This window comes from Sphaerodactylus townsendi, linkage group LG07 (genome assembly GCF_021028975.2).
Source record: "Sphaerodactylus townsendi isolate TG3544 linkage group LG07, MPM_Stown_v2.3, whole genome shotgun sequence".
NCBI lineage: Eukaryota > Metazoa > Chordata > Lepidosauria > Squamata > Sphaerodactylidae > Sphaerodactylus > Sphaerodactylus townsendi.
In genome coordinates, this window is record NC_059431.1 from 25,969,647 (window position 1) to 25,992,865 (window position 23,219).

A 23,219-nucleotide genomic window follows, 5' to 3' on the forward strand; every position below is an offset into this window, starting at 1 on the left:
GTTATGGACTGCACGGTAAAAAGGGTGTCCCTATCCCCCCATTCTTTCCAATGGGAACTACAGGAGATGATAAGCGCGAATCTCTTTGAGGTGGTCCATTGATAACTTTTGTCCTGGAATAAACTGGGTATCCGTGGATCATCGGTGGATGTATTCTCCGGAAAGATTCCTGAAAGTTTGGTGTCACCGTTAGCTAAAAAATTAGCCGGTTTAGTGGTTTTCACCGCCACACTCCAGCAGGCTTCATGTGCATAGGGAGCGGTGAAACATGAAAAACCGAATTTTTAAAGCCGAAGTGCGCAAAATCAATTTCGGCGGGTATCATCACCGGAGACTGTCCCGGATGATGACACCCCCCCAAGTTTGGTGCAGTTTGGTATTCAGGGGGGCCGAAAAAAATAAAGTTATGGACCCTTCAGCAAGTTTTCTATCCCCCATTGTTTCCAATGGGAACTAAGGGAGATGATATTACCCCTTTGAGGGTCTTCATTGTTCTTGACAACTGCAATTAACTTCAAGGACAGTTCCCCGATGATAGCTCTGAAAGTTTTACCAGCTTTAAAAAAAATGCTGGAGCTTTGCGCGTTGTTTCACCGCCACTTCACTCCAAAGCAGGCTTCATGCAGGAGCCGTGAAACATGAAAACCGGAATTTTTAAAGCTAGTTATTTCATACCGGTATCATCAGAGACTGTCCTGATGACACCCCCCAAAAGTTTGGTGCAGTTTGGTTCAGGGGCCAAAGCGCGGACCCCCCTCAAAAGCAAATTCCCTATCCCCATTGTTTCCAATAATGGGAGCTGGAAGGAGATAAGGTGGCTACCACTTTGAGGGTCCATAACCAGTCTCCTGATGATACCGCGATATTTTGGTGCTGATATGTCTGAAAATGCGCCTTCTGCAGGCACCCCAAAACAATTCTGCCCAATATTCTTTTTTCTGCAGTGTGACTTCTGCATTGCTGCCAATGGGGGAATTTCTGGTGGAGGGCTGTGGGGTGCACATTTATCAGGTACAGTCATTAACGCTTGTATTTTTCAGGAGAGTTTGAATGACACCATCCAGGTTGCCTGAGGAATCCTTTGCCTATGGGGGCAGTGGGAGATGGACCCTACCCATAAAAATTCGAACCCCTTGAAGCAACGGTCAACTAAAACCTTTTCCGTGGGGATGGTGTCGATGAAGAGACTCTCCCGGAAAAAAAGCTTAGGAGCACCCTGAAAGTTTTGTGGATTTCTACCATGAGAAATGTGCACCTCACAGCCCTCCCACAGAAATTTCCCATTGGCTGCAATGGAGCCAGCCAGCCAGCCAACTAGAGAGCACGTACAGAATCTGGGGAAATTTCTTTGGTGACTGTGGAGGGATGCAGTTTTAGAGCTACTGTCACCAAAACTTTCAGGTATCATATAAAAGTACTGTCCCTAATGATACTCAAGTTTAGAAGTTTAATTCAGGGGGTCCAAAGTTATGGACCTTCAAATGTGTAGCCCCCATCTCCTGTTAGCTTCCATTGCGGGAGAAACAATGGGGATGGGGCACCCCTTTTGAGGGTGGTCAATAATCTCTTGCCCCCCATTCGAACTGCCAAAACCGCACCAAAATCCTTGGGGAGAATCATCATCAGGATGCAGTCTCCAGCAGATGATATCCTTCCGAAAAGTTTAGTGCTGCTTAGCTTTAAAATTGCGTCCCCTGCAGGCCAAAAAACGTGTAAAAACACCACAAAATTCAAGTAAAAAAAAAAATAATAATAAAAGCGACTCGAATTTTTCGATTTCATCCCGCAATTTTCAAAGCATATCTGAATCGGCAATGATTCGGATTCGGGTATACAAATCATTTTATGCCCCAAAATACCCAAAATCGAATTTTAACGAATTTTTTTAGTATTGACCAACCCTAGAAACAACTGAATACATGGCAGTTTGAGTCATGAAAGTACATGAAACAGTTGTGTACCTTGGATAGGCTGACCAGCCATCCCGCTTTTGGTGGGACCGTTGATGCCTTTGGACAATTTGTCCCACGTCCCGCGGGTTCTACAAATTGTCCCGATTTTTGGGAGGCTGCTGCACTGCCTTGGTGCAAGGGGCAGCGCGCAGCCTCCTCGCATGCCTGGCCGTTTATGGAGCCGCGCATGGCCTTCTGGGGCTTGCTGTTCAGGGCAGCAAACGGCAAGCCCCAGAAGCCTGTGCACTCCTGCGGCCGCACAGGGCCGCTTCCCCATCCCTGCCCCATCCCGGATCACAAAGGTGACCATCTGGTCACCTTAACCTTGGATGGAAAGAGATTTATGTTGGCTCTACCCCTTAACTCAGGTATACCCTGGCCTGATTTGTGCCAATGAGAAGTCACCTGTTTGAAGCCAATGGCCGCTCTGTGGGGCTATTTGAAAAACCATGCTGATCCAAGTATGGAAAAAACATGTTGACAACTTTTCAGCATTCATAAACACTTCAGATCTATTCATGGATCTTTTTAGCGCCTTGTTCAGTTTAGCTCTCATTTTAGTTCATTGTCTTTGACAACGCATAAGCCCTGACTGGTGAATTCTGAAAACAGCAAAGGCCTGGAGCTACAATTTGACATGAAGATTATCTTCACAGGACTTGATTCTAACCGTATAGCTCTTCAGAAGATGTTCACAGAAATACACATAGCTATGGAGAATAGGGGTCACTCTAGCTTAGAAAAAGACAGTTTGGAGCATTTTGTGAGCCAAGACGTTTTGCTCTGCAGATGGCTCTTGCCATCTAAGGGAATGTTGGATAATATTTAGATGACAATTGATGCCTCTACTGGCTCATAGTTGAGATGGAATGTTAGGGTGGCTTTATCTTTGGATAATTTTGAATGGAAACTGTTCAGGCTTCTTGTCAAAAACCTCCACATGAAGCAAGAAACCCACCTGGTTGTAGAATGTGCTTTAAGAATTTAAGAAGAGCCCTGAAGGATTAGAACAAAGGTTCTTCTAGTCCAACATCCTGTTTCCATTCAGTAGTGAGCCCAGATGTTTCCAGAAAGCCCCCTACCAGGGCAAGAAAATAACGGCCCATCCCTGCTACAGGAAATCTCTACAGTAAACCTTCACACTGAAAAATAAGCTGTCTGAGCTTATCAAAATATTTGGGCAGGTTTGCGTAATTAGGGCAATTTGTAAACATCTGTATTGCCTGTACCACTTTAGGTGGGGTGAGGTCCAATTGAATTTGTTGCAGAAGGGGTCATTAGGGTTTCTAACCTACAGGTGGGGGCTAGAGTTCTCTCAGAATTGCAACTGATCTCCAGACTAAAGAGATCAGTTCTGCTGAAGGATATGGCAATTTCAGAGGGTGGACTCATGGCTAATCAATGGCTATCTCCCAGTGGAAGATACGGGTAGAGACTTGAGGGGAACTATCATTGTTTGTGATATGACATCACTTCCAGAGAAAAAAACCTGACATCCTATCACATACAATGGCTATTTGTTTTTGAAATTCTCCCACCACCTGAGGAGAAGGCACCAAGCACAGGGTGCTAGCAGAATGTCTAGGGAAGGAGACCCCACAACCCTACTTTATTATCACATTCCTTCTGAGCAGTCTCCCCTCCCCAAATTCTCAGGTCCCATCCCCACATCTCTAGAAATTTCTCAAGCTGGAGTTGGCAAATCCACTAAAAAAGGAAAAAAGTGGGCTGAGTAATCTCTAGACCCTGGATTGTGTCTGATAGTCACTGAAGTCCATTCTGGTCTAGGAACGCCCAAGGCAGCAGGTGCCCAAGTAATAATAAATGGTGTCTTTCAAAAAAAAATTAAGGGAAGGGGGACTTGACAGGGGACAGGCGAGGAATGTGAACTGTATGGATTGCGGCCTGAAGAATGTTGGTACGTGCCATTTTCAGCTCTCTGAGAGCTCAGCTCACTAGGCAAAACAAACACTTTTTCTGCACAAGAATGAACAAGGGAGCCAGTACACCTGGGTTAAAACATGTAACTGCATCAACCCCCACAAGGCAGACAATTCTCCTGGTATGAGCATTAATATTCTTATAGGAAAATCATCTATTAAAGAGCATTCCTGGAGCATTTAAGCTTCATCTTCTGAAGAGCAGGAGCATAAATGTAGTCACAAAAAATTTGCGCATAAGGTGCTATCCTTTGCCACCTGTATGCTTATTCCCCAAGTATATGGTTTACCCTACCACCACTGGGCAGACTCCCTGCTAAATGCTCAGTACGATCGAAAAGTGAGGCGCTTAAACTAGTATTTGGGCAGCAAAGCTCTTTTCCCATAATTTCTTCTGGGAGCACAGGGAGAGATGTCAGTGAGCCCCCCGCCACACACACACATACATCAGTAAGTCCCTCTGCTGCCTGCAAGGCTATTCCTGGAAATCCTATCCTGCCCAGTCACTCTCACAGCTAGAAACAGCATAAAAATAGTTATAGCACCCACTGAAAAAAAAAAGATCTTTACCTGTGGTGTATGTTGCATATTCTGATACTGTGCGGCGTGAAGTGGCACTCGCTGGAGTTTGCTGGCTGGTAGTTTCTGTTGCGGTGCTAGGAGATGCTTTATTTTTTAAAAATAGAATGCAAATAGTTCAGTGATAACAATGGGATTTTTCATACAAAGAATTAATAAAGCATGTTATAGAATGCAAATATGCTTGCAGTTTTCTTTAAAATCACAAAGTAGTGACAAAGTTCACATGTAATGATTAATCATGGGCGATCCTTACGAGAAGGAACCGGGGAAATCTGCAGATTCATGTTCTCTCTCCTTTTTCTCTCCTCTCCTTGCTCACAGCCAGGAATTTAAAGACTTCTGCTGCAAACCATAATTATTGTTTCATTCAAGGTGCTTTCTCTGTCCTCCAAACCAAGATTACAAATTATGGCCTAATCCACATTCAGAATCCAGGACTGGAGGACAGAGAATTAACCATAATATATGGGTCGTTCCAGCACAGCAGAAGTAAAACGTTCTGTAGATGTTTTAAAAAGATCCGGGGGGGGGGGGGGGGGGTTTTCACAGTGTGATGAACACAACCATTACCAGCCAAAACACTCTTTTTTCCTGCCTTATGCATGGAGCTCTGGTAATTTTCCCCGCCCCACAGCTACAGTGCAAATTTCTCCCCCAAAATAGTTTTTAAAACATGCTCAAGATGTTTTATTTCTGCTGTATGGAAATCACCATGATCTGGAAATTACAAGCAAACTGTGGTTTCAAACAAGTAGAAGCATTTCATTTTTTTTATCTATGAGAAGGAAGGCAATCGTGAGGTTTCTCAGATCTGCTTCCATAATGCCTGTGATTGACCTCAGGAAAATGTCACATAAAAACTCAATTCGATATAATGCAATTTCAAAGCTAGAAGCATGCAGAGGCAGAGAAAATTGACTGTGAAGGGTTAATTCCTCGCAGACTCTGTCTGTGTGAATAATATGCTAGTAGTAGGTGGAGTTTAGAATTCATTCAGAGCTGCTGACAGAATTATTTGGAGAAAATTGTTGGAACCTGAGGGTTCCGATATGTATAGTGTCTGTGAATAGATCTGTGGTGTTGGCAGAGAAAAAATATTTGGGGGAAAGGACACTACTCCAGCCAAAGAGGGGAATACACTTCTAGGGAAACAAGAAATTCCGAGATCAGATTCTAAAAACAAATCTAGTTCATCTTCTGTATAGAACAGAGGGAACTGGCTGAATGAGAAAGATATGTGAGAGAGGGATTTCCAGCCCGGTAAGGCTGGAAGGTAAGCCAGAGAGGTAATTTCCAGCCAGAAAACAAATTTAAACTTCACGTGGGAGAAGAATTCCCATCTCTAAGTTCTGAGGATTAACTTCAAAATCTCTGAAGTTATCCTACAGTTTGCGGAAGGATGAAAGGAAACAGAGAGTAGGGTAAATGCTCCAGACCTCATACTTTTGGGCACCAGAATTTGTCCTCTGTGACCCCAAAGCTTTTCCATGAGAATCTTCCGAGCAGCTACAATTCTGTTCGTTGTGTCTGTATATCTTCGAAGAAAAGCTCGTCAGAAATAATTTAAAAAATAGGAAAACTATATATCGCCGGAATCAGCAGGACCAACTGAGTGCAACTATGTACTTTTTGGGCTGAAAAGGTGCCCAGGATCAGAGTCTACAGAGCAACGTCCTTGGTGCACTTCGGTGCACTTCAAAGGGTTTTCAAAAAAAGATGCCTTGAGCTGAAATAAGGCATTCAGAGGACCTCTTGGGAAGAAAGCTGTGTGGAGTGACTTCCAAGGATACCTTTTTTTAGTGTCCTCAGGATGTCTTATTTAGGCTGTGTGGAAAGGACTAGGGTTCAGTATATTGAAAACCTGTGAACAGTGTGAAAAATCATATTTTGACATGGTATTGTGAATAATGGCCTCAGTGCCTCAGGCTATAAGGTGATTGTTCTTTAAGTATGAGCCTTGCTTAGCAATGAAGCTCATTTTTCTTCCATTCTGAGCTGGAACTGTGACTAATAGAGCAAGGATCCTTCAATTGCAATTGTAACCTATTTCAGTTTATTAAAAATGTCACGGCAAGTTTACAGAATTTTCGGTTCCCCCAGGTGCTCCCAACATGGGGTTCATGCTAGCAATGTTTCAAAAGTGTTACATGGTAAGATCTGATAGCCTCAAGTGAGTAATGAATGCATGTGACTAGCAATACACAAAATGTAGCGTTGAAGCCCTGTCTAGCTGTAACGGCAGGGCAGGGGTGAGAGAAATGGGTTTTTCCTGTTTGTCAAAACTGCAATAAAAATGGAGCAGAGCAAGCTATTCTGGGACTTTTCTACTGATCATGATCACTGTGTGCAGAAATGAGTCAAGGCAACCTCTACGTTCCTCCCATGCAAGGTAAATTCTAAAGTTCAGTTGCTTCTTTAAAACTCATTTTCTCCCAGTTCCAATAACGCTCCGCTCAGAGAAGGCCTGACATTTTCAGATCACATGCCATTGGCAGGCCAATCTTAACCATACCCCATCAGTTGATATCAACCCTGAGATCAATCATAATTGCTGAGAAATGGTTATGCATGAACAAGATGACATTTTTAAACAGTACATTCTGCAGAGTCTATTTATGGCTCCCATTCTTCTGCACTGATCATAAGCACCAGAATTTCAGTGTTAAAGGGAAACTAACAGCATAATCTGATGATCTGTACCCTTCAACTGACCCACTTCGGTAGGGACTGTCCTGTAAATGTCCCAGTTTTAAAGGATCCATTCCCTGTAATTTTTATTTTACACTAAATTGATACCTACATCAGCTAAAGCTAAAGCCAAGAGTTAAGTGCTCCAATAAACTGTTCTTCCAAAGAGCTATATATGCCCCTGAATATCAATGTTATAGACTTCTTGGACTGCATAATTATACGGATGCCATCTTATCTGAATGTTGAAAACTTGCTGATGTACTCTTTTGTGGATAAGCAAGAATTAAGTCTGAAGAATACAATATTGAAACGGGTGATTTCCGCACAGCAGAAATAAAACATCCTGCAGATATTTTTTTTAAAGATCAGTTTTGGCTTTTTTGGTTCGCACACAGCCCGCCAAAAACAGCAATGTCAGCCAAAATGGATGTCTCCCCCCGCCCCCTAAGCTGCACAGAGCTCTGGTCAGTTTCACAGCTGCGCTTGCCATTTGTGTGCTGCCGCAGAGATTCTCTGTGCCTCCACCATTTGGTGAAGGTTTCCCATGGAAGTTTCCTCTGCGTGTAGTTCATCTGCAAAACAATTAAATTGGAAGTTCTTTTTAAAAAGCTTGGGCTGATCCCACTCCCACGCAAACACCGCAGGAGACGGATTGGTATATTTTTCCCGCCTCGCCGCCTGTTCTCCCTGCCCCACAACTACAGCCAATCAGAACGACAGAAAAACAGGAATGTTCGTGCATGCTACATAAGCTGTGTAAATGTAAACGTTCATGTGGAAAATGAAAATAAGCCGGGGGCTCGTGCATAATACACTGGAGTTCTTCCTCCCGGCCTGAACACGCTGATGGGGCAGCCGTGCGAATGGAGAAACTGAGATACAAACAACCTGATATGTTTGATCCATGTTTTCCCTTGAGATATTATGTCTGTGGGGAAAACGCCAGAGTTAGCCCAAGAGACATTCTATACATGCTCAGAAGTTCTTATCTCTCCATGGCCTAAGCCAAGTGTTGAAAATAGATTCCTGGGCTATGCCCTGGTGAAGTCTTGGCACAAATTAAAAGTTGTAGGAACAAATAACTTATCTGTGAAATATTGCTAGGTTTCATCATGGGAATGGATTGCATGTCTTCTCTCTACCTGGGGTCTTTGATTAATTTCAGACTTGAGAGATGTTTCAGATTGAACCAGTGGAAAGAAATGCTATCATTCTGCCAGGCCTGCTTGTTAATCCTCTGTGAGGAAAGGCTTAATTTTAGTGGTGACAGAAAAGCACTTTGCACATGCTCAGAAGTACTTAATTACATAACGCTTCAAGAATTCTGTGCCATAGATATACTGACTGCTTTGTGTTCCTCCACTGTAAAGTGGTATCAATGCCCACTAAATAGTATAAATACAATACAGATAATAGTGTGTGTGTGTGTGTGTGTGTGTGTGTGTGTGCGCGCGCGCGCATAAGCACACTCTGTATGTTTTTGACTTGCCACACTTGTTTTGGTCATCTGGAAAAATCTGCTGGTATGCAGTTCAGCATGCTTTCAACTTGTGGTGTGGTAGGCAGGGTGTAATTAGTGCTGGCCCCACAGTTCTGGCTGCCAATTGTAGACTAGAAAATTACTGAATATGTGGGGGTAGAATCTAAGGTGGACAGGCCTTTGGAAGGGGAGGGACCTCAGCAGGGCATAATGCCATGGAAACTACCCTCCAAACCAGCCATTTTCTCCAAGAGAAACTATTTCTGTGGACTGGAGCTCAGTCACGATTCTAGGTGGTTGCCCAGTCATATCTGGAGGTTGGCAACCCTAACTATGCATCAGACACTTTGTTATGCTGCATAATTGTTCCCCTAGCTATGCCTACTCTTGCATAGAAGTATTCCTGTTTTCATATGTGGAATACTGGCACTTCCTTCAGATAAGGTTGCCAGCCCTGGGTTGCGGGGGGAAGGGCGGACATGAGGAGGTCAAAGTTTGGGGAGGTGAGAGAACTCAGTGGGGTATAAAGCCATAGAGGCTATCTTCCAAAATAGCTATTTTCTCCATGTGAAATAATCTCCGTCACCTGGAGGTCAGTTGTAATCCCAAGAGATCTCTGGCTACCAGCTGGAGGTTGGTTACCCTAACTTTAGAGGAAGACCCACTGAATTCAGTGGCGACAGTATGTTTTTTTTCTTGATCACCAGTCTTAACAAACACCAGTGCCATCCTGAACATGCAGAACTAATCTGCATTCACACAAAACATCCTTTCATATATCCTGGTAGATTTCAGTAGGGTTTGCATCCCATTGGAGTTTGGCTGGATGTCTCTAAGGGCTAGCTGTTATGCCGAAAAATGTGGAGCATGCCCCAGCCTCACTCTGAATCTATGCTCAATGCCCTTGTACACTTCTTGAACACATACTGTTTATACCTAAAATATTCAAGCAAGTATTCCCCCACAGGTTTATGCTAATGGCCTTTTCTTTTGTTTGGTGGCTGTTTCCTGAAATACCAGGGGGAAATGGGCTTCATTTGAAGTAAATCTGCTTGCATGACAAGCAAACAACTCCTTTTTATATTGTTTTAACAAGGGACAGACCACACATTAACAGGGTTTGGATACCAGCTGTATGTTTTGTAGGGAGGCAGGAGGTGAAACGATTACCCTCTTGTCAGATGGAGTCTCTCAATATCCCAGTGAGGTCAGAGAACCTGCTTTTCGCTTTCTCTGCTTGCACTCTGCACTCTACAAAGAACATTCTGTGTCAGCAGGAGATTGATGAGATCATCTCAGTTAGGCCTCTGAGGTGGACAAGGGAGACAGAGTGTCTTATCTCAGATCATCATAGCCGATGATGGCTTTGTCAATAACTGGCGAGGAAATCAATCACCCTGATGCTCTGCTCTGAACTGATTAGGCCATGCTTGCATAGTCTCTAAGGAAACATGTAGCCAGCTATCTACAGATCATCTTTATTATTGTTATTCTTAATGAAAAGGAATCACTGTAGAAGAAGCAAGGGGTGCCAAACGCACAATAGTGGGAATCGGCATCAAAGCCAGGGAAGTTCCAGTGGGTTCAACACTTCACCTAAGATTAGCTTCGAGGAGTGGCTGAGGCTCAGTGGGAAAACATCTGCTTTGCACGTAAAAGGTCCCAGGTTCAATCCACGACATCTCCAGTTAAAAGGATTAGGTAGGAGGTGATGTGAAAAGACCTTTGCTTTATCCCTTGCAGCAGCTGAGCAGAGTCAGTTGCCTATATTGCTGTGAAAGGAGAGAAGTGAAACGATTCTTTGAAAAATAAATGGAGCTGAAGCTTCTGATGAAATGCAGTGGTGTGCATGGAACATCTTGAGGAATAGCCAGATTCCACATTAACAGCCACTGACTACAGTACAACACCGTCTACTTTACAGTGACGTAGCCACAGATTTTTATGGGGTGGGTTTGGAAGTGGGACAACACTCCCAAGCCCTGCCCCCAGCCTCAGTGCTTATAAAAGCAGCTCTCTGAGGCTGGGGATGGCAGTCTCCCCTGCCCCTCCCCCACCCACCCATCCACTCACCGACCCTGCCTGCCTGCCCCACCCTGCCCCCGCCCCCTCCCACTGGCTGGGCTCCCAGCTGGCAGCCGGCAGCCCCTTCTGCTCTCCCCTCCGGGGAGAAGAGACTGCTGTCCTCAGTGGGAGGCGTAGCTTTGGACATTGAACCTGTGAGCCCTCCCTTACCTACGTCCTTGCCACCTCCTGCCTCCCTACAAAACATACAGCTGATATCCACTATCATTTGACTATAGAATGGACTGGAACACCATGCAATATGTATAGTTATTCTAGTCTCATTAACTACGTGTTGCTGAAAATAGAAAATATATTCTTCTGTGCTTTTTGTATGACTTAGGATTTATGTGTATGGTTTTGTAAGCAATTTAAAGTGTGTGTATTCAACAGGTATTTATTCAACAGGTCCAGCTTGTTGTATTGAATATAATAGCTTACATACAGTTTAGGTTTTTTACAGGTTATCGGCCGCTGGCTACAGAACAATACAGCCTACTCATTCAACAGGTACAGCCTGTTGTATATAATAGCCTATGTACGGTTTAGTTTTTTAGTTTTTTTATCCCCTGGAGAGCCACTGCCAGTCAGAGTAGACACATACACAAACATTGAGCATACAATTGGTCTACTCTGACCGGCAGTGGCATCAAGCAGAGGTCTTTCACATATATCAGAGGTCTTCAAACTATGGCCCTCCAGATGTTCAGGAACTACAATTCCCATCAACCTCTGCCAGCATGGCTAAGTACTAGGGCTGATGGGAATTGTAGTTCCTGAACATCTGGAGGGCCATAGTTTGAAGACCCCTGACATATATAAATTCACTCTTGGGGGGTGAGGGGAAGTTGACATTGCAGTTTCCATTTGAAAAATAAGTCTTTGGGTTTTGTTTGTTTTTGTGTAGAAAACTTTTTGATTTTTTTTTAAAAAATCAATAGTAGCTGGCACCTTCCAAAATTGGTAATGTAAGGGTCTTTATTTTGGCACTTGATCAGAAATAGTTCAAAGCAAATCTTAACTATATAGAGAGGTTTTTTGGAACATCAGTCATTTCCTCATTTTGTGGGGGTGGGGGGAAATGTCCACACAGGGTGTGATGAGATTTAAGAAGGAAATGAGGCAACTATGTCCAAATTCTAACAGAGGGATCTGCAGTGTGATGCCCATCTCTGCCCCCACGGACAACTTGGTGCCTGCAAAGGTGCTTTTAGAAAGCAGGCAGGGCCAGGTGATACTTTAGCCCAGCAAGTCTTCTGATTGGTTGCACAGATTGATTCAACTGTTGTTTAGCAACAGCTGTCATCACTGTGCGATTGAAGGTAAGCCATGGCAACTACTTTGTGGCTGGCTCTGCCTCCTGTAGTGGCCGTTCCTGTGCCCACCACACTGTGTCAGAATTCCAAAGGTGTCCACAGGCTCAAAAAGGTTGAGAACCCGATTTAACACCTGCCTTTATTATTCACACCTCAAAGCATAAAGATAGAATGTACTTTAAATAGAGGGGCTGTTTCAGAAATACCTTTGCTGCATTCAGTGCAAACAGGCTAATTGATCTTTTGTTTTAAGAAATGGTTCTGGATTTGGAAGGAGTTGTGGCTCAATAACGCAGCAGTGGTGTAGGAGGTTAAGAGCTCATGTATCTAATCTGGAGGAACCAGGTTTGATTCCCCGCTCTGCCACCTGAGCTGTGGAGGCTTATCTGGGGAATTCAGATTAGCCTGTGCACTCCCACACTCGCCAGCTGGGTGACCTTGGGCTAGTCACAGCTTCTCGGAGCTCTCTCAGCCCCATCTACCTCACAGGTGTTTGTTGTGAGGGAGGAAGGGCAAGGAGATTGTAAGCCCCTTTGAGTCTCCTACAGGAGAGAAAGGGGGGATATAAATCCAAACTCTTCTTCTTCTCTCTTCTATCTATTTTGTGTGCAAAAATCCCCAGTTGAATCCCCACCATCTCCAGTTAAAAGAATCAGGCAGCAGGGGTGTGTGAAAGACTTCTTCTTGGGACCTTGGACATCCATTGCCAGTCAGCGTAGCCAATACTGACCTTGATAAACCAATGGTCTAATTCAGGCAGCTTTAGGTGAAGTTTGCAACTAATGACAACTCGGTACTACACTGATGGGCCGATGCTGGGAACAGACTTTCCTCTCCTAAAATCTGCAGTTTTGCACATTTAAAATCAATAAGCATATATATATTGAAGCAATAAATAATAAATGCAAGAACAGTGCTTTTAAAAAACATGGTGTGGACAGGTTGCTTGCTGCATAGAAAGCAAAAAGGCTAATAGCTAGAAAGATGTCCAGCTGCTGCTATATATGTCTGCGGATCAAACTATGCTGAATAAAGGGAAAAGGAGCTAGCACGACCACAATTTTTTGAAGGAATTCCAGGACAGAATGGGGGGGGGGGGAGAGAGAGAGAGAGAATGGCCCAAGATGGGAGTTTTCAACATGTTGGAAAACTCACATAGGACATTTGGTAGATCTGGAACTTCAAATGAGCAGACTCACATGAAGCTGCCTTATACTGAATCATACTCTTAGAGTTGTCTACAGGGATATAGCTTCCTAAACGGCATCCAAGGCTCACCCTAGATGCCGTTCCCTCCCCCCACAGCTGCACACCCGCTCCAAACTGCACAGGGAATTCAGGACAGTGTGCACTTGCAAGAGGGGAGGCAGTCCTACAATGCTCCTGCAGGGAGTGGTGCCCAGGCCTTCAGCTCCCTGTGCCCCCTAGATACACCACTGGTTGTCTACTCAGATTGGCAGCAGCTCAAATAGGGGAAAGGTCTTTCAGTACATCAAACAACACAAAACTAGTAGGTTTCACCTCTCCATTTTTTGAGGATTGAAAAAGGTCTTTCAGTATGTGATCCTTTTTAAGTGGAAAAGCTAGGGATTGAACTTGGGGTCTTATGCATCATGCCAAGCAGAAGCCTGACTGCTAAGTCACAGCCCCTCTTCCACATATGATGCTGTTTCATAGAATTCAAGTCACTGGTCTATCAAGGTAAGTGGTGGCTAGTCTGGCTGCTAGAAGCTCAACGGGATCTCTCTTTTACATTGCCTGCCACTTGAAAACCAACAGGAAGAAAGCTGTTTCTTTGAATTGTGGTGTTGGAAGAGAGTTTGAAGGATACTGTAGACCACCAAAAACACAAAAGACAAATAAATGAGTACTACATCCAATCAAGCCTGAATTCTCTCTAGACTAAACTGACACTATCACACTTTGGTCACATTTGAGAAGACAAGAATCACTGGACAAGACAATAATGCTAGGAAAAGTGGAAAGTGGAAGAAAGAGAGGAAGATCCAACATGAAATGGATGAACTTTTTAAAGGAGTCTGGCCCTCACTTTGCAAAACTGAAGCAAGGCTGTTATTGTTAGGCTATTTTGGAGAATTCACAGAGTTGCCATGAGTTGGAAGCATTTTCATGTCACTTAACATACACATTCGCCCACACTATTTGACTCAGCCTAACTAGAGCAGCCAGGGATCGAATCTGGGATTTTCTACATGCAAAGAAGATCCTTTGCCATTTAGCCATGGCCCCTCACCTAAGGACTCTGTGCCAGATTGGAATTTAACTTTTCCGAAGATGAGTTCTAAAAATACACAAAAGATAATAAACCACTTAGTGAGATTGAGGGGTGGGGCTTTATGCTTCTTAAATGCTTGCTTAATTTCACTGAAGTGCATCAAAGTTTTCAGATCAAACACTTGTGTATTGTTAAAGGCTAACAAAGCATTCGTCATGATGCCAGGGATTTGGGGGACAGGCAGCAGAGGGGTGTGTGGCTCATCAGCGAAGCACGTACCCTGCAGACAGAAGGTCCAGGCAATTCCTTTATGTACCAGCTAAAGGATATTAAGCTGCACGTGTTGGGAGACACCCTAGAAAACCACCACCACTACAAGGCAGTCTCAATGGCTCATGCATAGTCTTGAGGTCCAGACAAGCAGAAGCACCGTAGTTCTTATTCTGCATCCTGCCATTCCTTGATATAAGAGAAAAAATTAAAATACATATTTGGGAGCACTGCTGGAGCAATGACTGCTAACAGGATGGGCTGTTCTGCAACTCTCTCTAAAGAGTTATACGGACTGCAAATCCTACACAACACAGAGAACCACTCCATGGACATAGGTGGCATCTGATACTAGAATGAGGAGCCTGGAAATCACTGGGATGGTTGAGGGTAGGAATAGGGGTGCGGTAGAAGTGTAAGGGGGGTATAGGGTTGCCAGCTCGCCCCTGACCACCTCAAATGGTAGATTAAAAATACATACTGTGGGGCCCAGTACAGAAAGGAGAAGTGCTTCTGTACAGCGGAAGGAAGCCTCAGAGTTGCAGAAAAATCCCAAGACATAAAAATGAGGTGGTTAATCCATCCCCTAAACCAGTGGTTCCCAAACTCATTTGGCCTACCGCCCCTTTTCCAGAAAAAATATTACTTAGCGCCCCCTGGAAATTAATTTTTTAAAAATTTTAATAGCAATTAAACAGAAAGATATACGTATTAATGTTTCTACCTGTGGCCATCACCGCCCCCCTGGATTGCTGCAGCACCCACCAGGGGGCGGTGGCGCCCACTTTGGGAATCACTGCCCTAAACTGAAGAAGTTGCATCTACACAAGTATGGGTGTTGTGGCCCAAGCAAAAAAGGCTGAAAGAGATTTCTCGGAACTATGCCGACACCCCAGTGGCAACCTGGTGGTCGGGGGAGACATGCGGGTCTTGAAGAGGAAAGCGTATTTGTCACATTTTCTGCTCCACATTTTCTCACCCATTCTTGACACATGGGTGTCGTTTGTGCAGACTTATAATTAGGAAAGGAGTTCAAAACAAGATAGCCAATACTGGTGTGTCTTCATGAAAATTTATGGTATTATTACACTGAGAACACTTTGTACAGCTTGGGTCACCTCATCATAAAATGGATATTGTGGAAAAAGTTCAAAGAAGGGCAACCAAAACCACCAAGCATCTGAAGCAGCTAGTAAGGAAAGGGGTATGGTTAATATGGAGTGAAGGTCCTGACCCGGCTAGTCTGATCTCATTAGATCTCAGAGGCTAAACAGAGTCAGCCCTGGTTAGAATTTGGATGGGTCTAATTTCGGGCTGAAATAAGGCTGCTGTGAAATGGGGTTTTTGGAGTAAATATCCAATGCTTATATAAATTCCATTCCAAGAAGGAGAAAGAAGCTGGGAATTTGACATTGTTGCTGAACAGAAGAATCCATCTGTGGTAGTCCAACTGAAACCACTTTGCCAAATATTGTAAGCTATTATCAATCTTCCAGAGCCAGGAGCCCTCTGAGTGGAGGGTAAGTCTCCACACTGAAATTTTGAAAATAATGTTATGAGAACTTCCATCTTGTTTTTTTTTACTTTCTTCTTCACTTTTGTTATGTGACTGTATACTTAACCCAAACCTTGCTGCCATATTATTATAATAATAATAATAATAATAATAATAATAATAATAATAATAATAATAATAATAATAATTTTGATGGGTGACCTCCAAGGACTGTAATGGTTGTGATTCAGAGGCAAGTAATAGCAAGCTACCTCTGATGGTCTCACCTTGAAAACCTTATGGGGTTGCCATAAATCAGCTGTAACTTGATAGGACACATATACACACACGCACACACAGAGTGAAGACAGTCAATGAAGAGAACTGTTTCTCCTTGCCTTGAAATACTAGAACTCAACATCACCTAAAAAATTGGTGGGCAGTGGACTGAGGGGAAAAAAGAGAGACAAGTACTTATTTACATAAGGCACAATTCATGGAACTGATCCAGGATGTGGTGGTGTCCATTACCTTAGATGGCTCTTTGAGATGCCTTATGCCTCCCATGATAGCTGAGACCTGCATTAACACCACCAAGTTCTTGTGGGAAATGGGTGGAGAGAAGCAATAGCCTTCATGCCCTGCTGTGTAGGCTTCCTGGAAAGTAGAAACTACAGGAAACAGATGCTGGACCTTAGCTCTGATCAAGCCAGTCTTCTTATGTTCTTAGATATTGTTAACAATAACATCCTGTAGGAAACTGATGTTTTATCAGTATTTAAAGTATTCAACACACAATATAAAATATTGTGACCATCTACAAGTGGAGCTTTGTGTAAGAACTATGCTCTTTGTACGTTAAGGTTACCATGTCCCCCTTGGTCACTTGAGAGAGATGGGGGGTAGGGTTGCCAGATCCAGTAAGCAAAGGGTTAAACTAGGTGCACTATATGGCCCATTTTAACTCTATGATTTAATGAACTACATGTAGTAGCCCTTCATATACAGGTTCTGTAGCTCCTCAGTGACATCAAAATTCCTGGTAGGATTTCCAAGTTGCCCCTGGCCACTAGTGGAAATGGTGGGAATAGGGTTGTCTGATCCAGGTTAGAAAGCTCCTGGAGATTTGGAGACTGAGCCTGGGAAGGACATGGGGCTCTATGAGGTACAATGCCATAGACTCCACCCTCCAAAACAGCCATTTTCTCAAGGGGAACTGGTCTCTGTAATGGAGATGAGCTGTCATCCTGGGGAATACCCAGTTCCCACCTGGAAGTTGGCATCCCTGTTGCGTTATACCATGGGTCTATGATCTGGAGCCTTCCTACATGCCAAATCTTGAACCCCTCTAGATCTGCCATCTTTGCTAATGCACTGATACAGAGAACACAGAAACATAGAACTTGGGAGATAGCTTAATAGTCATCTACTCCAACTCTCTGAACAACACAGGAAATTCACAACAAAAGGGCTGCACCTCCTTCCTTTCTTTTGCACTCATGCTGAGAGGCACGGCAGGATAGCTAGGTGAGATCACTCAGCACTGGAAAATATTCCTTCAGGACTCTAACCATTGTCTTGTTTTTTCCCCCTGTTGTATACTTTGTTCTGTGCTCCATGTCCAGAGGTGTAGCAAGGGGGGAAAGTGCCCAGTGCACCGGTGGATCCTCCACCCCTGCCCCACCCTGGAACACCCCCCAGAATGCCCCCGGAATGCCGTCTCCACACCCCCACAGGGGCGTGCACCCGGTGTGTCGTACCCCCTGTCCCCCTGGAGCTACGCCTCTGTCCATGTCTTAGAACTCAGGTTGCCAACATCCAAGTGGGGCTGGAAGATCTCCTAGCATTACAGCTGATCTCTGGATTAGAGACCACATTTTGGAATGTGAACTGTATGGCATTGTACTCCACTGAAGTGTTTCCCCTCCCCATAACATTCCCTCCTCAGACTCTACCCCCAAAACCTTCAGATATTTCCCAAGCCAGAGCTTGGCAGTCCCAGTGCTGGATTACCTTTAGCCAGTCACACTCTTGATGCCTATCCTATCCTACCAACCCTACAGGGTTGCTGTTTTCTCCTCCCACTGGGGAGAAAAACAGAATATAAATAAATATAAACAATTTTTCTTAGGGTTGGCATCATCATGTCCAAGATGGCAAAGCCTTAGATGCCAAGTGCTTAGGATTTGAAGAACACTGGAAGAATCTACCCCATTTGTATCTTACACTTCAGGCATACCTGATTCTCCAGTCCTCCATCTGAGCCTCAGAAACACCTTGTGAGGTTGGATAGCCAAAAGTCCCCCAGCATGCTTTGTTGCAAAGGAGGATTTGCACCCAGGCCTCCTAGATCCTTGACCAATACAAGCATAACACTGGCTAAGGGGCTGCATCATCTAAAACCCCCATACTTCACTGATTAATGGAACGGAGCCACAACCTAACACAAAGTCCATTGCAGCAAAGGGATTACTTTCCACAGATTAGTCTCGGCTTTTCCTGAATTTGATGAAAATAATATGTTATTAGAAGCAGGGAAAAACCTGTGAAACTTGGATCTTATTTCATCAGGACGTCTCATTAAAAATGCACCGTGTTCTTTTTCTGAGAACTCTGCCACTGCAAAGTAGTCCTAGGTTTTTCTAATTTAGGATCTCACTATAAATGTTCTAACTGTAAAGAGCTGTGAACTGGGGTATCATCATGACAGAGTGTTCCCTGTAAGTTCCCTGGTTCAAAACTCATCTCAGCCACCAATTTGTTAGACACTTTATGCAAGTTTCTGTCTAGCCTTCCCTCTACATCATTGGAAAAATAATATAATCTTACCTTGAAGGGCTGTTGAAAAATCTACAATTAGATAACTTATGTGGAGTGCTTCCAATTTGAGAAGAACTATGCTCAGGATTAAGATTCAGTTCATCTACATCATCCAGCAAAATTAAGCATAAGTCCCATGGATTTTAACAAAAGAGTCATGCACATTCAGATTGTTGAACCAGATTGGGTCACCACCCTGCTGCTACCTTTCAAGTTTTCCTAATGAAGAGTGCTGGTTAGCCAACCCGAATCTTGAACCTAACAGAAGCCAGGTCCATTTAAAAAATTGCTATTCAGTTTTGCCCTTGTGGCTCATTAAGCAAGAGTTGAAATGGCCAATAACAATTTTGAATGGATGTTTGGTACTTTGTAGATAGATTTCCTCAGGAAACTGGTTTTGTCCTCCCCACTTCAGTTTATCATATGCTTTTGTGAATCCACTGAAGAAAGCTCTGGGTCACACACAGAAAAGTAGGCCGTAATAAAATCATTAGTTCTTCAGGTACCACATGAGTCCCTTATTTGGAGTCATGGTGATGATGGTGTATCATGCATTTCCTTTCCTTGAACTGATCAGTAAGTGTTTGGGAAACCACAAGGCAGAAGCCAACATTCCCACCAACATCCAGGTGGTTCACTCATTTATTTACTAATTACCCCTTGATTTTCCCAAAAAGAATTCAGTGAGTATAAGTTTCCAACCTAGGCCAAATCAAGAATTGGAGCTGGTTACTAGGAATAAGGAAGATCTCTTGATGCATCAAGAGGTCTTAGCAGTGGTGTAGCGCCAAGGGGATGGGAGGCAATGAACTGGGCATGCGCCAGTGTGGGGGTGTAGCAGGGGCATTCTGGGGTGTGGCGGGGGTGGGTGGGGGCGTGGCAGGGGCATAGGGCGCACACATGCCCCTGACGAAGTTCCCCCTTGCTCCGGCCTTGGATCTTAGCGAGTGCCATTCTGGTCTACTAAGTAGTTGAGTCTTCATTCAGCTCTTTGCTGCCTCTGCTCCCTGCTTTCACTTTTAGCACTTCTAAACCTCACAAAACCCACAAATTCCTGTTGTAGCATGAACGGCTATAGACAGCTGTGCTCTTTCATTTCAAAAACCGGAAGTCACATAGCATCTTTTTTTACAAGTTCCAACCAAAAATATTACAGAACAGTGGGCAAGACTGTGAGTTTCTCAAAAGGGAAAGTGAAAAACCTGTTCCCTGTTTTGTGAGATTTTGATTGATCCTGACAAAACAGGTACCTTGACCTGAATAGCCCAAGTTAATCAGATCTCATCAAATCTTGGAATCTAAGCTGGATCAGCTCTGGCCAATATTTGGATGGGAGAACACCATACATAGAGGCAGGCAATGGCAAACAACCACTGAATGTCTCTTGACTTAAACACCCTACAAGGTCACAAAAAGTCAGCTATGACTTGGTGGAAATGAAAACAAGCAAGCAAAGAAGGAAACAAACAAACAAACAAACAAACTTGGGGTGGGGGGAGGTCTTACAACAAGGTAAAAATACATCATATGATCTTTGATGGCCCAGAGCCTCCATCATGCCTTTTGAGTGTCCCTTGTCTCAGATGTAGAAGGGAAAATGGCTCTTATTAGGTGTGAGTCCATCAGCACCTTTGAAACCAACAATATTTTACTTGTGGTAGAAAACTTCTGTGTGAATACTCTTAAAGGAGTGTGCGTGCACATGAAAGCTTATATCAAGAATAAAGCTTTGTTGGTATTAAAGGTGCCACCGGACTCAAAAAATTTTCTGCTGCTTCAGACCCACCTGGCTACCCACCTGAATTTAATTCTATTAGGTATGGACACTCCAGAAGGGTATCCATGTAAATCTACTGTAGCAAAATAAAACCAAAACCTGGTGGCAGCGTGAAGACTAACAACACTTCCAGCAGCATGAAGGATTTTCATAAGTTGGTGCGACCGTCTTCAGATGCAAAAGAGGTAACATTTATTTGGCCACTTATTCTACCACCATTTTTTTTCTAACACAAGCTTTCATGAACTGGAGTTCACTGCTATAGCATGGGAAGAAGTGAGCTCTGACTCACCAAAAGCTCAGCCTGGAATAAATGTTAGTCACTGCTAGGTCTTTAGTTTTACCTTCTGGTGTACAGTCTGTAAACAGTTCCGTGCAAAGCTCAAATGAATGCAAGATTAAGCCCAGGGCCTGTCTGAGGACTGAAAACCAGGGCACCAAAAGGAAAATGCAAACCACAGGAAATGTTGCCTTTCTCTGATATCATCTTTAGCTCTCTCACAAACTGCTGAACATCTTCAGACTGCAAAGTTAGCACCTTAGTTTACTGCTTTCCTCCTCCCCAATTCGGGCCAACTGCTCAGAAGATACAAACGGGACTTTCCCAGACAGGTGGATCCCAAAATTGCGATAACTTGAATAGTGGTGGTTGTTTGTTTGGAAACGACTTCCACGCAGATGTGTTCTGGCATCTTGGCCCCACGCGGTGCACTCCAGACATTTGCACAACCCCATTAGTCTTCACAGGCCTGGGTGGGTGTATGATTCAGAAAGCCACGAGGGAGACAGCTCAGCTCGACCATCCCCCGGGCAGAGCATCGCGACTCCTAAATGCCCCTTCTCCAAAGAATCTCAGATCCCCCGTCTGGGTTGGGGAATTACTTTCCGCCTGCAAACAACGCGCCCCAAGGTGACTCTGGACACCTTGGGATGTACCCCGCCCCTCCGACCCAAGATCTTCCTCGCGGAGCCGCCTCAAGACAGGAGGCGAGGGGAAGCGAAGATGCAAAAGGGTTACCTGAAGAGTCGGCGGCCGAGAGACAGTTGCCGGCCAGGAGCAGGAGGAGCTGGAAGGCGCGCGCCTCGGAGAAGCTCATGTCGCTGCTGGGGCGAGACGCACCAGCTCCGCAATGAGGTCCGGCAGGCTTCTCAGCAGCGCCCCTAGCGGCCAGCGGCTGCTCAAGCAACAGGCTGGAGAGATTGTGGCAGCGGTGGAAAGTGGAGAGGGATGAGGTGACCGAATGACATTTATTGTGTCCTGTGAACCCATCCCTGCCGTCAGGCGCTTGATAAAGACCGACGACCTTTCGCGGAGGAGCGTGAGGGGGTGGGGTGGGGGGACAATACGGAAACATTCGCAAGGCAAGCCACTTTCAAAACAATTGTGTGTGTAGATCTGTGCGCTCCCAAGAACATCTTGTTGGATCAGTTCAAGGATTTAAGGCTGCTAATGTAACCCCTATGTTCAGAATGGGTTGACCCAGACAGGGGTGGAGACTCAAAGCAGCAGGAGACTGCAAAAACTCTAAAACTTGGAGGAAGCAAGGCTACCAGGCTGGGACCTTGATTTATTTCTTTATATGCTCTTAACACCTTGTTTAAGGTAACTGCACAGTTGGGAACTAGTGGGAAGGCAGTTCTTTATTTTTGCTGTATTGTAAATGTTAGAATTTATTGTTTCAGGGCTTTCTGTGTATGTAGTTGATGGGAGTTCTTTTGGGGACCTTCATCATCTTGAATCCTGTTCACCAAGCCTCTGAAGTCTTCAAAAGCCAACCACCAGCAAAGAAGAATTGGACTTGGCATTATCAGTAGACTGTAAATATAAGGACCTGAAATGCAACTTAACAGGACTGTAAAGTGTAAATGTTAAATGTTAATGTTTTAAAAGTGTTAGTTGTTAAGAGAAGTAAACCATTTTGTTTTAAATTTAGTTCTTTTCAACTCCTTCCAAGTTCTGCCCCACAGAACCCACAAGCAGAGGTTACACTAGCTCGGCATGAAGCCAACGCCCCTTCTCTCCCTCTCTCCATAGGCAAATTCTCCATGGGTTTCTTTAATATATGCTCTCCAGATCTATCCACTGGAGAAAGCAGACAGGAGACTTTTTTTTGGTCCTTCAAGCATCATAGTAGACCTCAAGGACACTGGATAAAGTTCAGTGGGTAGTAGATTCAGGTGTGAGAAAAAGAAGTATCTCTTTACTCGGGAAGACTTTCAGTTGTGGGATTTGCTGCCCTGGATGCACTGAGGTCCCCTAGCATGGATGGCTTTAACAAGGGATTAGACAGATTTATGGATGGGAACATACGATCCTAAGCCGAGCCCTGTTGGTTCAGACCAGTGGTCCATCTAATCCTTCTCGCCCAGCATCCCGTCTCACACAGTGTGGCCAAACAGTTCCTCTGGAAGTCCAACAACGAGGCATAGAGGCCGAGGCCTTCCACAGCTTTGCCTCCTGTAACAGTATTGAGAAGTTTACTGCCTCTGAATGTGGAGCCACTGATAGATGTCTTCTCCATGAATCAGTTTAATCTCCTATTCAAGATGTCTATGCTTGTGGCCATCACTGCAGCTTCCAGCAGGAGGAACCCAT

General features: G+C 44.3%; 1 protein-coding gene across 2 annotated transcripts in view; it reads right to left on the reverse strand.

Annotated features, from left to right (window-relative positions):
• Positions 1–21,828, reverse strand: part of EMB (embigin) — a 41,752-nt gene extending 19,924 nt beyond the window's left edge. For both annotated transcript variants that reach the window (XM_048504186.1, XM_048504187.1), the window contains exons 1-2: positions 21,642–21,828; positions 4,463–4,558 (exon numbers count right to left, since the gene is read on the reverse strand). In XM_048504186.1, coding sequence (XP_048360143.1) covers positions 4,463–4,558; positions 21,642–21,720 — 175 coding nt within the window. In that variant the 5' untranslated portion in view covers positions 21,721–21,828. The remainder of the gene's footprint in view (positions 1–4,462; positions 4,559–21,641) is intronic.
• Between the last annotated feature and the right edge of the window lie 1,391 nt (positions 21,829–23,219).